Consider the following 18597-nt stretch of genomic DNA (forward strand, 5'->3'; position numbering starts at 1 on the left):
GTAGCTTAAGCTCCTGATTGATGTTTAGATTATAATGATATATTTTCCAAAGGCTAAAATAAAATATTCCCCACTTAAACCTCGGCACCTAAAACGGCTAAGGAAAGTGCATCTTCTCAAAAAGTTGGGGATATCTGCCCCTCCATGGTCCCACAGGACGTATAGTCCTCCAAACCTCTAGCTGTTGCCCGCTCAAGATTCAACAAAAGTTAAACTTTTTCAAGAGATGCTAAATATTCAAGAAACAAACTTGGCTGTGCAACTGTACAAGTACTGTACGCTTATGGTTATCCTTAGACAGACCTCAGTGATTTGACTAATGTTCTAAATAAAGATATCTCTGATTTTTGACAAGAATAGATACACTGAAATCATTTTTGCAACAAAAGCCAGTTTATTTAGAGTAAAATTAGTACAATGTTTGTTTGCATAACCTGAAACGTAGCAATGCCAAACCTCAACCCATCTCTGTGCAGTGGCTAATATGGTATGGTGGTATGAGTCTGCTGCCGTGTGCAGTGTATTTTGGCAGCACAGAAGGTCATATCAGTGATCAAAATGGTCCCTACAGTTCCTGAAATCTCAATCAGTCTCTTACATCATCTAAAGGCAATTTATGTGGTTTGATTACACATTTTAGCATACCAACATTCTAAAAGCTGGAAGAACATAGATATTTAAAATATCTGTGTACCTAGCCAAAGGCAGAACAGCAAATTTTATCCACACATTATATAGTTTATCTTCATGCTAGATTGTTAAAACCCGAGATCTCCCAAGCCACATAATAACATGCTGATTTAATAAATTACCCACAGCCAATAAAAATTAATAGTTTTAAGAAAAAAAACCCCAAGCATCCAACACTAAGTGCTAAAGTATGCAGAAGCAAACTAAGAAAACAAAATACATACCAAACAATCGCAAACCGAACTGGCTAAACTTCAAAGGAAGTGCACTTGAGAACTACTTGATACCCTCCTTTAAAAGTAGGAAACTAAGGGTATTAAAATAATATTCATTATTTGAGTTGCGATGCAACTGGTAAAGACTCAGATTATATAAATGTAATTTGGTTTAGACTTAAATACTTTGGAACAGGCAGTCTTTTATTCATATTATTTAAAATAATAGGCACAAATGATTTCAGAAGGTTATTATATTACCAAACATGCATGGTTGGATAATAATGGCTTTACAATAATATCACTAATTTAAGAAAATCTGGTCAATTTATTTACTTAAATTTAGATTAAGATTTCAAATCCATAAATAAGCATTTTTAAATATTTTCATTTTTTAAACTTTCATATTGGGAATATTTAGTTGTTTTCTTCCTATCTTTAGGTACTCATTGTCTAAAGAGAACCTTCCCCCCATTGCAATCAAAACTTTCTTAATAGACTGCACACAGTAATGTGTGACAGTAATTCAAATTCATTATTTGAAAACATTTACTAATGTAATCTAAAAACATATCATACAGGCAAAATTCTCATTGCATATACCTGCATTGTTGAATGGATTTAAGTTCTATTTTTAGCAGTTCAAAATATTCCAATTTTTAACCTAACATTAGATTAACGTCATCAGTATGATTGACAGCTGTTAGCATATGCTAAAAAGCCAACAATGTTAACAGCTATTCATCAGCTGCTGCACCGAGGACAAGCAGATTTTGGTTTCTTCTCACTTTAAATTTGCACAAAAAGCTTTAAATGTTCAGTTACAATATTTCCCACAGTATTCTAACACACTGTTGTCTTATCCTTATTTTTTCTCAGTGTTTTTTGGTTTCTCCCTTCTGGATCATAGTGTTGTTGTTACTCATATGTTCATAGATCTTATCTTCAGGCTGGACCAGCTCCTGTAAAGCTTTCTCCATCTCAACTGGTCCTGGTGTAGGTGTTGTTTTTGGCAAGGTCATCTGAAGAGCACACCACAGTGTAGTGCGAGCTTTGCGTGTTGCTATGCACATCTCCTTAATAGCCAATGCGAGAGCAAAGACATCTGTGAAATGGGGGGAAAGCATTTTATGAAGTGTTATAAGTGTTCAAAATCATTATCATTTGGGAGACAATGTTTTCTGTTTTCAGAATGGATGCAGTATTACAGCTATAAAGTATCTGAATTTTGAATGCCACATTAAAAAGGTCTGCAGCAGGTGTCCCCAGCCCTGGGAAAGTTATGCACCTTGTCACACATAATAAATATCTGCTAGGGAAGATGAAAAATGGCGAAATTCTGCTGCTATTAGGGTTTGGACACAATCTTCATTGAGGATCCCTTGTTACAAGTGAGATCTTAACTGGTCCTCTCATCCTTTAGAGAAGCTAGTTGTGAGTCTCATTTCTTCTAATATAAATAAAAGAATTTGTAAATAACTTGATGAATATTCTGCCAGCAATCATTGTTTCAAAATATGGATCAAACAGGCACAAGGCATGAACAAGGAACTTCGTTGTTGCATACCTTGAAGTAGTTTCTGACTTATGGCAAACCTATCGTGGTGTTTTCTTGGCAAGATTTATTCACAGGAGATTTCCCACTGCTTTCCCCTAAGGCTGAGAGTGGGTGACTGGCCAGGATCACCAAGTGGGTTTCATGGCTGGGTGGGAAATCAAACCTTGGTATCTAGAGTCATAGTCCAATACTCAAAACACACCACCATGCTGGCTCTAAACAAGGAGCTATCAATCTACATTTCACAAGCTATCAGTGGTTCCCAAACTTTGGCCTTCCAGATGTTTTGAATTCCAGATGTCCCAGAATTCCTGACTGTTGCCGAAGTTGCCTAGGGCTTGTGGGAGTTGAAGTCCAAAACAGCTGGAAGATCAAGGTTTGGGAATCACTGAGCTACATGATGCAATACCATGCGTTCACTCTAAATCCATACAAAATCCTGATGAAATTGTTATGACAAGTACTCATGACACCTCAACAAAGAAAAAGGATTGTAAAGCCCCTGAAATGTCAGCAAAGCCTTCTGGTTCGGGATGATGAACTCATGTAGCAGTCAAGGGCAATACACACTAGCCAAAATGTTTTATTTCCTAGCACAGCACTCAGTTGGCTAGCAGTCTTCAAATCATCTACTCCAAAGTGGACAAAATTTTGCTGAATCCAACACTTCTTTAGAAATCTGTTACTAAATACACATGTACACATTGCTAATATTAAACTAATATTAAACACACCCCATTTCTTTTAAGGCTGTGATTAAAAACAAAAATAGAAACACTTTTTTTACTATTAAAAGAACAAGTGTTATAATAAAAGTGCACCTCTGTCATCTTGACAGCGGGGAGCTCCTTGTCTTTGTCTATGTGAAGCATTGACAATTTCATCTTTTCTACGGGACTGCACAATGTGAATTGCTTCCAGGTGCTTATCAAGAGCAGTAGAGATATTGGCATGAAGGGGAGAACTGCGGAGGCGTTCCATCTTTCCCAGCAGAGTCACAACCTACAAAGAGTAAAAGACAGCTGTTCTTAAACTTTCAGTTTTCTTCCTGTAATGAAAAAATGTTGACCATTCCAAAGGCAGCTATAATATATAGCAGTGGTTCTCAACCTTCCTAATGCTGTAACCCTTTAATACAGTTCCTCATGTTGTGGTGACCCCCAACCATAAAATTACTTCCATTGCTACATGCAAATATGCGTTTTCCAATGGTCTTAGGTGACCCCTGTAAAAGGGTTATTCGACCCCCAAAGGGGTCCCGACCCCCAGGTTGGGAACCACTGATATATAGATTCCACTGAAGGGGCTTGTTATAAATCTGCAACTAGAAAGCATTTACACATAAAATGCTTCTGTGGTACCAAGGCAGATTTTGAATTTCTATTTCTCATATAGTTTGTAATGGAGCAAGGGTTATTTATCTTGATAGTTTCATAACATTTTGTAAAATACCTTAGCTAGAGTTAGCCTCTAAATGAACGGGGGGGGGAAATGTCTAAAGCGGTTGTTCAATAACAATTACCATTCTTTTTACCCTTATTTACCTTTCCTAATGAGTTATTGCCTTTAAAAAATCAAACTACAAATGTTTAATTACATACATAGATTAAATATGCACTACTTTTTTCCAAAATTGGAAGTGGCAAACTAAATTTTATATCAGCTGAACTAAACCTGACAAGCTTTTGAGATTCACAAAGGATCCCAAGCAATATAACATACAGAATCTTAATGTAGTAGTATAGCAGAAGTTTAGTGTGGATAGTTTATTACTTCAGTGCAATTTTCTGCCTCATGACCCTTCCGGCCTGCAGTCAAAAATGCCCCACACTAAAAGCAGCTAGAAGTTAAACAGTGGCTGTGTCCTATATAAAAAATGAATCTCTGTTCCCAGAGGCATCCAGGAGATGCAGTTCACACACCTTTTTGCCAGTAAAAAGGTGGTCCACAAGAATCAGGAGAGGGCAATGAAAGGCTATAAAAACAAACAATAGAGAATACAAGTATTTTGTTCCTTCAAAATGTAACTGGAAAATTTTGTATGTAAATGTGATTGGAACTATCACAGGAAATGTTAAAATGTTCCTTCTCTACCAAGCAGCTTTCATGCATAAAAAGGCCATAGTTTGGCCTTTTGTCTTCATACAACTCTGTGTAATTGTTTCCAGCTGTCAGTACTCCCTTCCTCTCATTTTCTTCCTCGCTTTAACAAACTTCATATTCAGGGCACAAAGTGCTATGTGAAATCAGAATCTGAAGCAGAGGTGAAATTGCTGACTACTCGAAAGGATCAAGAAAGGTGCTGTTAGGGTCTCCTAGGATGACTTTTTATAAACACAGGCTGCTAAGGGCCTAAGATCCTTCTGAGGAGGTCAAGAAGCAGGCAAACTCCCTTTTCTTAATTGCTCCCCTGTTGCTGGCTAACCTTTGAGTACACATAAAGGAGGAAATGGGAAAAAATGCTAGCCTGACTTCAAGGGAACTGGTAGAAGTCCACCAAGGTCCTGTTCCTTGGAATTAGGCAGGACCAAAACTGGGAGGAATGATCATCTATTCCACATAGGATGAAGCTGGTTTGTATAGCTACATTTACACAAGTGACTGAGGTTTCTGGGGGTCGCTCCGCCTATGGAGGCGGGGTCGGGGCCCTGGCCTCTGTTTTTAAATTTGTGTCCTGCCTACAGGAGCCTTTGCAGGCGGAGCTACCCAACATGAGGATGCTCGGCCCCCTTCTCTGCTGGGAAAGAAGCTGGTTTGTACAGCTACATTTACACAAGTGACGAGGAGGAACAACCAGTGTAAAGATATGTTCTTCCACTGCATGAAAAACTTGCTTTCTGCTTGGAATATTTCAGGCTTAGTGTTCTGATGTCAGAAGCAGCAGGTATGGAGGATGCGTGCATATGGCAGGTTGAGGAACAGCCATGCTAATCAAAACTTGGACCTGGAGAGGTTCATAAAAGCCTTGTATTTCAGTATTTAATAACTCACTCTGGCTTGTTCTCGTAATTGATCCACAATTAAACGGTCAACTCTGGATGGATTTGATGTCAATCTTGGAATTGGAGTATTGTTAGTACTGGATACCTTCTTCCCAGGATAATTCTTGGCAAGAGCTGATTCAGTCTGAAAAATACACAATAATCAATTTTTAGGGTAAATTATTCTTCTTATATGGAAGTTTGTTCTCTTTGTTCTTCTTGAACGCAAACCATGCTATCAGTTCCAAATGCAGCCAGTTTAGAAATGATGAAAAGCCTAATCTTTTGAAATTAAAAAACAAAACAAAGCAAAATGTCTTGCTCTTCTAGTATAATGTTCAGCAATCTATTTCTACCTGTAATCATTCTGGATGTTCCAAAGGAGTTTAAGCAGGTAAAAACTTATTAATGTGAAATATGGTGTGATCAAGATACTAGGGCAAAAATAACAAAAATATTTATTCATTTTCTCTAGAAACCTGCTATATTAGTAGTTCCACGGTGCTTATTATTGTTGCCAAATTCACTTCAGATAATACAAACTAACATTACACAAGGTACCACTCAAATCAACTGTGATAAGTAGGGACTTTTCCTCCCTTACTCTGCACTAAGCATTTTCAAAATGCCATTTAATTAGGAGTCCTGTATAGCTAAGAGGTTTACATGCTGTCAGAGTAATACCCATTGGCCCAACAGAAGAAATCATCTTAGTCAACAGCAGAGATAGGAACTAACTAGTTAAAATATACTAGGTTATCATTTAAGTTGGTTATTTCCTACTGTAAAGACAATTGACATTTTTAAAATGCTTAAGTTGGAATTTTTAGTATTTAACATAATTTCTGAAATTATTAAGTTATCGATTACATAAGAGACAGTTCTAAGGAGTCAACAGTTTTTACATTTCCCAGTTTATTCTCCATCCAAAGCCTCTTTTGCCTGGATTTTTGCAAAACTACATCTTGCTTTTTGTTAGCCCTTCAAGGTGGGAATAACTATGGCAGTATTTAAGTGACAAGATCCAACCACTTATTTTGGTTCATGATTAGAGTATGAGAGTTTAATTAGTTCCAAGATTTAAAGATTTTAAACTGACAAATAGTGAGGACAAAGTGGAAGGCAGTGATCATCTTTGCATCCAGGTAATTTGCCTGTGTTCTTCATCAAACACTCCCTACAAGCACCTCATCCAGCACTGAATTCAGAAGCTTTCAGGCATGGGACTTCTGCAGGGATCCCCGTGGAAGTGGGCAGAATGTGAGGGTAAAGAAATGAGATTATGAGGGATGAAGAAAAGGAAAGCAAGAGAAGGCTGGGGTGAAACAGAAAAGGACATTCTAAAAAAATCCATACATTTGTTTCCTTCTGTCCAAAACCCCAAATAGGATGCATCGGAGTAAAATCACGGATGGCATTTTCAGCTTCATTCTAGTAAGGCTTTAAGTGCAGATATGGTAGACTGCAATTCAATGGCTGATTAATAAAATGCACATCCACAATCCCGAAGAAGGGACGCTGAGCCTCAGATAAAGCAAAGAAATAGACACTTCAAAAAGATAGGAATGGGGACTTCTCAGTATTGAGTGTGAGGAATTTAATTAAATAAAGTCCAGGGTGAACTCTCTGGAAAAGTTCAGTATGAACATACAGACATTAGGAAATGGTCTGTGTATGGGAACATGGTAATACTCTAATGAATGTCCCATGAAACTGTGACAGCATGTTATGATATAGCAATGAGGATGGCAAACACAGGCGGGTTACAGACCACCGAAAAGTGGCGGCCTGCACCCACCCCTTTCCCTGCCAGATCAGGGCCTCAGTGGCCAGAGCGGCAGCCGCTGAGGCCCCGATCTGCCACTTTCCAGGCCGCAGGGAAGTGGCAAAAGGCCCCTTCCCCGAGGCCTGGAAAGGGGTGTCTTTGGGGCTTCAAGCCCCAAGGACACCCTGCAGAGGCAGGGAGGAGGAGAAAGGGACCACTTGGCCCCTTTCTCCCTTGTGTCGCTGGGCGCAGCCATTTAAGGCTGCGCCCAGCGACGCAAGACCAGGAAGGAGCTCCGTTTCGGAGCTCCTTCCTGCTCCGACGAAAGGGCGCATTAAGCACCCTCACGTGGAGTGATGGCGTCACATCCACGCCGCCTCGTTTGGAGGCAGCACGTTCGTGACGCCATCTTGTATGTCTTCCGGACGTATTAGGCTTAGGACGTCTTTTTAGGACGTCCTGAGGATGTCCCAGTAAAAAATGTCTCACATAACTCTTACAGGTTATTGTTCTGATAAGATCCAGTGAGGTATGGTATAATATAGACCTTTGGAGGAGCTGTGTGATAGCTTTTCAACATTTTGAAGATAAAGAGCTTACATTTGTATCAAATTGAACTTCAGAATTATTCCAAGTCCTGTCATAGGCTGTAGGATCAATTTTTGTAGCCTGACAATATTAGTAGAGGGCATGTTAAGGTTAGACTAATACTCTGCTAATTCCTGCCCCTCTTGACTTGGGAAATTTATCGTGCATATATTGACTAGGTAAATGCATTGCTACAGGGAGTAGAAAGTATGCCTACTACTTTGAGAAAATGGTGCATTTCCCTCCTGAAGAACTCCTCAGACCTGGAAGATTTAGATTATTACTGACAGTTGCAAATACCCCATTCCTTGGTAAAGTGAAGAAGTAAGAGATGTTCAATCTGCTACAGATGCGACAGGACAAAGCACTTTCCCTAGAATTAAGACCAACTTGTTCATCTTGACTGATGATTTTCTTCAGAAGAGAGATGGGGGAAGTTGTCAATACAATTGACCATGATATCCTATTAGGAGTAGGACCTGGTGTATTGTAATAGTTCTACTCCTACCCAAAGGCTTCCTATGAGAGTACTGCTGTGGGATTTCTGCTTGTGCGAGTGGAGTCTCACAAGGTTCCATCTTGTCTTCCTTGCTCTAATATGTAAATGAATCAAATTCCTATGGGAATTTTTAGAAATAATAATAACAAAAATAATAATATTTATAACACCCTTTTTGCCAAAGATATTAGACTTGAATAAAAATTGAAAAAACAGGGCTATAAAATGTCTTGACTTTCTGATTTTCCTGCATAATTATATAAATCATACTATATAAATTATAATTATATAAAAATGTCAAGCAACAACACAATGAGTTGTTTGACATTACAGCATTATCTTCTAAAAGCAATAGTTACAGAAGACCTAAGATTGTGCTAGAATGACAAAAGATGTATTAGATTAAAAGAGGAGACATAAATTGTATGACTTCAGAAATTGATATTTACTCATTTTTTGCAAAGGGAATATATTTTATCCAAATATACACTATGATTTTTAATAATCTAAAAAATAGAATGAAATTAATAAAATACAAGTAGTTTTAAAGTCTGATGATTAGTTACAACTTTACTACTTTATAAATAATAACTATATCACCTGTAGTTGGACTGTCAAATTGGGATTGTTGGGCAACAAATTCAAGCTATCACATAATGTGAATATTAGCTCTCAAGCTAGCAAAAACAAAAACACTACAGCAGCACATAATAATTATATGAAAAAACAAGCATTTGAATGATTCCATGGGTTTATTTGATGAAACATATTATGATCTTTCTGTCTGGGATGACTGCTTAGAATCATAGCATCGTAGAGTTGGAAGAAACCACCAGGGCCATCCAGTCCAACCCCTGCCATGCAGGAACTCTCAATCAAAGCAATCCCTTAGAGAAGGGCTGTAACATAGTGACACTGCACTTGTTTTGCACACAGAAGGACAAGGTTCAGTTCTTGGCAATTCCAGGTAGGTCTGGAAGATTCTTTTCTGAACCACAACCAAAATAAACAATGCTGACCTGTATGATCAATAACCTGACTCATTATAAAGGCAATTTCCTATATTCCTAATTGATCATGTTTTGTGCATAGTTTCTTGACTTTTATATATCTCCAAGACACAAACTGAATCTTCTCAATACTAGCAAGATATATAATATACATATTGTAATGACAGTGCATGTTTGCAATTTCCTGTGGTATTTTTAATGGTGCTTTGGACCAACGTCTAGGTGAAAGGCATGTGTTACTGTCATAACATTAGACCCAAGAATGATACTTTTACCCATAGGAATGAATAGTTACCATTCACTTCCATGAAGGAAAGCAGAGCAATGAATGCTGGAATACCACTAGGGATGGGAATAGCAGTATCATCTTATACATGCCTATGCAAAATATGTTTTACATTCAGTGGGAGTTGTTTTCAGGTAAGCATATACAAGTTAAAATGTTTACTTGTTAAAGACTTTAAATGTGCTCCTTGTCTCAAATGACTCCAGCTCTATTGCATAGTTCACTCAGCATATCAAAACCTTTGGAACTGCCAATATTACATTTTCTAATGAATTATTTTCTAATACATATAGTTCTTCCTGCTTACCTTTTTCCGTTCTTTTTCCAAGGCTCTCCATTGTTCATAACATTCTTCCAATCTAATATGAAGCTCACTGGCTGACCCACTTCGCGTTTTCATTGGTCTTTGAAATCCAAATGTTGGCATGAAGCCAGTGAAAGAACTGTCTCCATACATCATATCATTAAAATAAGGATAAAGGTGACTTAAATCATCATAGGAGAACAAATCATAGGAATCCATCAGCGGAATGACAGAATGTCCAAAAGGATGAGTGGGTTTCAAAGGAAATCGGTTTGAATTAAGCTGGGGGACACTTGGGCTGTGTCTTAAGTCACCCATCATGAAACTGTTTGATAAGCAAGACGTCTGAGTGCGGTTCATACGGTTAACAATGTTGTTGTCTCCACTTCCTTGCCTATGGCTACTGAAGTGGCTTTGAGACTCCAGTAAGTCTTGGTAAGTATTCTGTGACAGTCCTTCTAGTTTTTGCCCTTCATCTGTATCATAATGTCCATTCTGTGGCTTAACTTGAAAACTGTGCTTGTTTACATTTTCAATGATACCATATTGCTGTGAATAATTATCACAAAAACCATTTGGTGGCTTAATTTTTTTGTCAATAATGGACTCGAAAAGGCTTTCTTCTCCTACCTTACCCAGTCCTTCTGTATGACTGGCAGACTGAACATGGTCCACAGTACTGCCATCACTGAAATCAAAATTGGAAAATGCAGTGGGGGGTTCTTGGCAATATTTCTGGAGCAATAAATTATTGTTTAAAGTCACACTGGTTGATGGCAACTGGGAAAAATCATAAGAATGATTGGAACCTTTGGAACCAGCAGGTAAATTATTCAACTTTAGCAAGGTGCCTTGATTCCGAATAGGGACAGAGGAACTGTTTTTAGTCTGTAAATTGATCCATGTTGGTCTGATATTTGTGCCTGATGAAGTTGATACAGGGTTTGCTGACAAGATATTCAGTGATTTGAAATACTCTGAACTTTCTGCAGCATTTGTAAAATCACCGCTCCCTGGGACTGTTGTATGAGACTTTAGGGGAAAATCTGGTTTTAAACCAAAGTCAGGGGTAAATGAACATTCATTCACAAACTGCTTTTCTGAAATTAGTCCTGGGGTTTTTTGAAATGTAAAATTCTGCTGTTCTGAAGAGACATCTTCCATTTTCTTTTGGACAGCTGTTTTATTTTGAAAAAGCTTACTATAATTATCTGTGTCTAATGCTGATAGTTCAGGTGTTCCAGTTGGCATTTTTTTACTCTCTTGGATGCCATAAGTTGGATTTTTATTATGTTTCACTTTACTGCAATGAGAATAATCCAAGTACCTACCAAAATCAGCATTTTCACCATATCTAGTAATTTGTGAAAGCAACATCTCAGCTCTTTTTTGTTGCATGTGTACATCATGTCCCTTCGGACTCACCTTATCTCTTCCATAGGTGTAAGAATCTGCTCCCGATTCTTTTATTGTTTCCAAAAGACTGGTTTGTGGAGTAAAACAGCCTTTCACATATGAGTAGTCCTGGAACTGTGATGCTTTTGAATTCTCATGGGTCTGAATATTGTAACAGCTGACATGATCGTTCCTTGAAGGGTACAGCCATTGCTCATCAAGGTCTATATTCGTGAGCCCATTATAAAGGTCATCCACTTTCTGTTGCAAAGTTACAGCACCAGTATGTAGGTACTGTTTTTCAGATACTGGTAAAGTTTCTCCTCCATAAAAAGCTTGTTGAGGAATGACTCCATCTACTGGCCTCTTAGTTTCTGACAAATCAGGATGCTCTGTAAATCTGGTTGTGTTCACAGGCCATACAGATTTTAAATTGGAGGCACATGCCCTACAAGAATGAAATACAAATAGTTGTGCAATTTTACTTGGTTTTTATTCCATTCCATTACTTTTACTTTTTGTTTGTTCCACCACCAACACCTTCTAAGGGCTATTAGTGTAAACTGAAATTGTAAACTTAGAATCAGATACATTTATCAATCTAGTTCAGACCAGATACATTCAGGAGGGTAGGCTGCAAAAAGAATCCGCGAGGACTGCATAAAGCTAGCACATCTTATTTAATATACTTAATATAGTGGGACCTTGGTATCTGTACATTTACCATCTGCAGATTTAAGCATCTGTGGATGGCAAGCTCCCATTGTCCCCAATGGCAGTGCTTGCACATGGCCGTGCCATTATGGACAACGGGATCTGAGACATGGATTTTGGAATTTGCAGGAGGGAGATCCAGAATGGATCCCCATGGATATCGAGGTCCCATTGTATAATGTTTTGAATAATATAATACGCTGTCCAAAGTACTTGTTAAAACACAAGGAAAACAAAAGTCAAAATTTAACTTTCAGGGAAATATATACTGCAGCCTTTGCAGGCTTCCTTCTTTGATCCAGGATTACTTTACTGAAGGGGTGCAAAATCAATGTCCCCCACATGTTTTGCATACAAGTCACCATCCCTCACCACTGAATCAAGCTGGCTAAGACTGATGGAAGTTGGAGGCCAAACATATGGAAAGCCCTGTCTTTGCATTACTGGCACAAGGTCAGTGGAAAAGGTGGGTGTATATGATATATGCTGGTGCAATCTATGCATCATATTGTACTAACCCTTCAGCAAAATATGACTGTGATTTATCTTGTTCTTCCAAGATGTTAGATACAAGTCCATATAAGTCTGTTTCACTACCATAGTCACTTCTTTCTGTTTGAATCCTAAGATAAATAAAGTAAAGTAAGATTTGGTTAAGAATGTTTGTCTTTATTCAAGGATTTGCTTTTCTAAATCTTTTTGGGCTATATTATTTGCATAAAGTATATCTGCATATCATATTCTGGAACTGCAGTGTTTTATCAGATCTCACAGGTTTGTAGGATATTTGAAAGCTAGTGCAGTCAAGATTTTTTTAAAAAAAAATACTGATGTAAACGATGGGGACATGTCCACCTATTAAAGAAGAATGAAGAACCAATATCCACATTGTTCTATCCACTTGACTGTGCTTGCTCCTTAGGAGCTGAAGACCCCCTTCACAGCCAGTGCTGGAAATTCTCAGTATTTATAATACATTGGATACCAAGAAACACTGTTACTTCAGTTTAAAAATCTCATTATTACTACGAATGTTAATATATCCCACTTGCTGATGAGCAAAATCTACAAATGGTTAATTATGTTACATGTTTCACCTTGTACTAGTTTGACTGCAACTAGTTTGACTGCATAGAATATGTTCATTTCTTTTATAGGCAAGTCTTTGGGAGAATTAGAGAGCTTAGCACAGGTATTTTATGAAATTATAGTAATAGTAATATAGCAGTGTTTTTTAATCAGCTTTCTCCAACCTTGAGCCTTCCAGATATTCTGAACATCATGATGCTTCACCAGTGGCCTTAAGAGCAGAGGCAGATATGGAGTGTAGTCCAAGACATCTGGATGGCACCAGTTGGAGCATTTTATTTTAAATGAATGAGCTTATAAATCTCAATTTAAGAATGACACTTCTGTGCACATTTTCTAAAAGGATTCCAAATGTAATGTGTTAAAACTAACAGCAGTTTCTTAAACTGCAAGATACCCTCATTAGTACTTATTATTAAATTAACAGTCATTTTTCTGCATTACATACTTTTTGTGAATTGCAGCAGTAATAAAATTGTCAACATAGAGGCTGTGTAGACCACCCCTAAGGGGCAGCCTGCAGCTACCTCCAACTGCGCCAGATCGGGGCCATGGCAACTGCACACTACAGCCCCGATCTGGCCGTTGCAGGGTGCAAAAAGGAGCTGCAAAAAGCGGCTCCTTTTTTGTTGCACCGTGTAAACACAGTGCCAGAAGAGAGCTGTAACGCTGCACGCTGTGTGGAGCGACGTGCGGTGTTACACTGTCATAAGGACAGAGTCAGGGTGTGCATCGTATGGATGCCATGCCCCGACTCTGCCCCCAGTCTGCACAGCCCCCAAGTGACTAAGATAAAATCCATGTAGAAGAGGAAAATTACCAATGTCATTGAACAGGTTATCAAAAAGGCAAAAAAAAAGTGCCAGAGCAAAAATGTGTGTGTGTGTGTAAGAGACCTAAACGAAATCTAGATTAAATCCATGTGCTTTAGAGCAATAACTGACAGAGTAACCTCCTCCTAGTTATTACTAGCAATGTCAACAAAATTATCTCAGATAAGCCTCAAAAATGAATTCAAAGGTCTCAGAAAACCCATCCTGAAATGAGATTATATGCCCCAAGTTTCCCTGTGCATACAAATTTGTCACTCTTCCTACACAAAGCCATAGCTGTTGATACTCATTGCTTCAAGCAATGTCATAGAAATAGCAATAGGAAGTAAAAATAAATATTTTTCCTCTTACTTCTGATTTGGTCCTCTCCTCTGGCTTTAAAGTAATGGAGTAATGGAACACAGTCTATGGTGGGATCCAATAAACTGTAGTTCTCACAATTCTTGCAATGGCAACAGCTTTTGAAAGAGTTACAACTATGGTAATCCACAGAATCATAAAGTTGGAAGAGACCAGAAGTGCCATCCAGTCCACCCTCCTGCCATGCAGGAACTCTCAATCAAAGCATACCTCAGAGATAGCCATCCAGCATCTGTTTAAAGACCTCCAAAGAAGGAGACACCACCACTCTCTGAGGGAGTGTGTTCCACTGTTGAACAGCCCTTACTAATCAGGAAGTTCCTTCTAAAGTTGTGGTTGAATCCATTATACAGTGGGCCCTTGTTATCCACTGGGGTTTGGTTCCAGGACCCCCCATGGATAACAAAATCTGTGGATGCTCAAATCCCATTAAATACAATGGCACAGTAAAATGGTGCCCCTTATATAAAAAGGAAAAACCAAGGTTTACTATTTGAAATGTGTACTTTTTTTGGAATATTTTCAAGCTGTGGATGCTTGAATCTGTGGATAAAAAATCCCTTGATAAGGAGGGCCAACTGTACTCCTTCACTCCATTAGATTAGGTGACTGACAAAGGAAAGCAGGACCAAAGGCAAAAAAACACCTTTCAGTTTTATTACCACTAGTACTTTTGTGCTTATAAGAAAAGGAAAGTTGAGTGGCAGCATGTTTTTGCAGGAGAATGACACAATAGCTTGTAAGCCTTTGCTTGGGCCTGAAAATTCTTCCAGGTTTTCCTGTTTCTTCCTGAGAAGCCAAGGAAAGCACTGGATCAATTGGTAGAGAGCCTTGAAAGGTTTGTCCATCTCTCTAGTTCCCAGCTGACCCAGACTGAAGTACAAAATATGACAGGAATAGAGTAAAGTGGCTCATCTTAAAATTATACCTGCACAATGTAAGGAACAATTTGAGGAAATCCAAATTAGGTAACAAAAGAAACTGACAACAAAAGCAACTGAATACAGCCACATTCTGCACTGGAAGGTGCGAAAACAAAGAAAAAAACACTCAGAAGTCAGTGTTGCCTGAGAGCAGCATTTTGACTTCAAATACAGAATGTAGATGGATTGTGTTGATGAAAAAAAATCCAAAAGACCTGCCGGAAAAATCGTCATGCTTATCCTTGGACAAGGGTTTTTAAGAAAAGAAAACTGAAGATTACTAGTGACACAATCAAAGCAAACAACCAGTTTACCCTATAATTTTCTCTTCCCACTCATTTAACAGTGAAATCATGTACCTGCTCTTTACAGTAACCTGAGAACTAGGAGGTTGTTTAATATCATCTGCATATGTAGACCATGGCACATAAAAAAGAGAAGAGTCAGCATGGTTCGAACATTCAGAAGCTGGAGAAAATGAAGTACTGTATGTCTGCCGTAAGTCTACATTGTCTTCAGTCTGTATTTTAAATGCAAGAAGAAATAATTTAAAAATAATGTTATTTAATTGCATCATCACAACTTGTTTCCTCAATTGAGAATAAATGGCTTATATGAGACTGGTTAGGACAGACAGGTCCCCATGATTAGGCATATTTGCACCAGTCAAATATGTCCAATCGTACAATACAAAAGGGAGCGAATCCAAATCAGATAATTATTTCCTGATCACATTCTTGGTTCACATTAAGGCATCAATCTCTGATAAATTCAACTCTTACTTTAAAACTGCTAATATTATTTATGGCCACAATCCCAAGGATAATATCCCAATGTTTTACAAATTCTGATTTCATTTTTCCAACAATAGGACATAATAGTAAACTATAATTAGTTTTCAAATTACTTCCAGAGGTAATAAGTAATTTTGATAACTGAAGAGCATTTATAGTTGATAATGGGTTCAGCAGAATGTTGTACAGTAGTAGGGAATGTGAACTGTTTATCCAAAGTATATTCGATTTCATTTAGAGGATTTATACCCCTCTCTTCTACCACAAAAGCTCTCAGAGCACTTACAAATACTTAATCAGAGTTCCCTGCCCTCAGAATAACAATATAAGAAAGACATAACACAAAAGGAGAAAAGAATGGCAGTGGAGAAAGGGATCAAGTCCAGCAGATACTGCCAGTTTTTCTCCCCCTCTGAGGCCAAGGCAATGGCAGTTCAAACGGAGGGAGGGCATTTCGGATTGCAATCTGATCAGATTTCATTTATTTCTCAAGCATCTAGTGTGTTCCTAATTTGTAATACTGTACTTTGTGCATCCTCTTTTTGCCACTAAAATTGACATTTGCATTATATGATCTTAAACCAGCAAACATGATCCACAATTAAGTTGTTTACTGGAGGCATAAAGTGTATTTTATAGTACGTTCAAAAGCTTAAATAGATGTTGCATTGTACACAAGGTTCACCTACTCTACGAGGCAACAATTTACGCAGTCTTTTGCTTTTCCTGTGGGTATCTTGTACAGAAGATGCAGGCCTGTTTTTCAAAAACAAGTAAACGTGTGATACTGCATAAAGATCACTGATTAGAAATTAAATACATGTCCACTATAACATATCATCCTGCAGCAGCCATACCATCAAGCTGCCCAAGTGTTTTTCCATCTGAACATTTTAAGACTTTTAACCTTATGAACTACTAGTATCTACATTTTCTTCTTCTTCCCCCTTCCTCCCCTTTTGCTTGTGGGCTGTCACTTTCAGAGTGTACACTTGAGGGCAGAAACTATCTTTCTACTGATTATTGTATTTTTGGCTAAAGTATGGATGAAAAACATAGCTCTTCAGATGCTATTAGACTGAAGCTCCCCAGTCTCTCAACATTGGTTATTCTGGCTAGCACTGATGAATCACACTCCAATATCAAGAGACCCAAATGATCCTCCCCCATGGGCTAAAGGTTCAAGTAAAAAAAAATATCTGTAAATAAATGAAGTTTATACTGTAATTCTGAAGAAATGTTTCAATTTCCATGGATTTCCATTCACACACGCTAGCATTTACAAAACACAATACCGGTAATATAGTATTTAAAATATTTCTTTAAACTGAATAAATTTAGAACACAGCAAGTTAGAAGTCTGTTTATCAGCATCAAACCCTTAGGGATCTTAAGAACCAGAAGTCATCTTCCAACAGTTTCTACCAAATGCTAAGAAACAATGCCTGAGCAGAGAAGACTCTGCCAAAAGCACTTTCATGTTTAGAAGAATTTTTGAAACTGCTTTGTGTTTAAATGTTATGAACAATGCAATTATAGATCAACTTGCTCCATCCACTTTATGCAAGATCTAATTACTAGAACATCTAAGCATGTTGATAGTTTTATATGTCACACTGACTGAGAACAATAGATTTATCAGACTTGCTTTTTAAAAAAACTGCACAGCTATTTGTAAAGCAGACTGAGGAGCATAAAAATATTAGCTGTCCTGAAACTTAGGTTTAAATGAAATACAGTATGCCTTCCCCTTATGCGGGGATCCATTTTGGATCCCTCTGCGTAAGGGGAAATCAGAGTATGCTGAAGCCCCTAGGAAGTAATGGGGCTCACGCCTGTGGCATGCAGTGGCTTTCAGCATATGCTGTACTCATAACTTTAAAATTGTATTCAGAGAATATTGCAAGGCTATGTACTCCTCAAGACACTGCTGTCACCACATACAACTACAGTGGGCCCTTGGTATGTGCTGGGTTCAATTCCAGGAGCTCCTGTGGATGCCAAAATCTGTGGATGCTCAAGTCCCACTGTATACAGTGGTGTAGTAGGTGCCCCTTCTATAAAATGGCAAAATCAAGATTTGCTTTTTTGGGATTTTTTTCCTGAATATTTTCAGGTCATGGTTGGTTGAATCTGTGGATGCAGAATCCGTGGCTATAAAAGGCCAACTGTATTTTTCCTCCATCTCTGTTTTTTGATATTTCTAATGATCAAATACAACAGTTAAACATGTTCTAACAATTGTTATTGTTGTAAAAAAAGGAATAGGAAGTTTGAAGTCCTCTGGAGATTGCCAGATTGCGATTCTCTACAGACCCAGGCAGCAAATTCTTGCTAAAATGTTGGGAGTTACAGTTCAATAACATCTGGAGAACTGCACAGTTGCCCCCATGATAGAATTAGAGCATAATAAATTTCCTTATTGATCAAATTAAATCTTTACATAGTTTTATGCAATAGCTGACTAAATGTATCAGGAAAGTCCACAATTTGGCGGGAGGGGGGGAGCAACAGCTCTTCCCTGATGTTGTGATCTGTCCCCAGAAACTGATACTCTGTTGCATACTTCCTCTGAGGCGGGAACATCATCATC

The 18597-nt window shown here is 38.1% G+C and overlaps 1 protein-coding gene across 5 annotated transcripts in view; it reads right to left on the reverse strand.

Annotated features, from left to right (window-relative positions):
* Positions 1 to 377: 377 nt before the first annotated feature.
* Positions 378 to 18597, reverse strand: part of MEIOC (meiosis specific with coiled-coil domain) — a 111320-nt gene continuing 93100 nt past the window's right edge. For all 5 annotated transcript variants that reach the window (XM_042472981.1, XM_042472984.1, XM_042472986.1 and 2 more), the window contains 6 exons: positions 15570 to 15730; positions 12524 to 12628; positions 9900 to 11739; positions 5455 to 5589; positions 3285 to 3465; positions 378 to 2010 (listed from right to left, as the gene is read on the reverse strand). In XM_042472981.1, coding sequence (XP_042328915.1) covers positions 1781 to 2010; positions 3285 to 3465; positions 5455 to 5589; positions 9900 to 11739; positions 12524 to 12628; positions 15570 to 15730 — 2652 coding nt within the window. In that variant the 3' untranslated portion in view covers positions 378 to 1780. The remainder of the gene's footprint in view (positions 2011 to 3284; positions 3466 to 5454; positions 5590 to 9899; positions 11740 to 12523; positions 12629 to 15569; positions 15731 to 18597) is intronic.

The sequence above is a fragment of the Sceloporus undulatus genome, chromosome 6 (genome assembly GCF_019175285.1).
Source record: "Sceloporus undulatus isolate JIND9_A2432 ecotype Alabama chromosome 6, SceUnd_v1.1, whole genome shotgun sequence".
NCBI lineage: Eukaryota > Metazoa > Chordata > Lepidosauria > Squamata > Phrynosomatidae > Sceloporus > Sceloporus undulatus.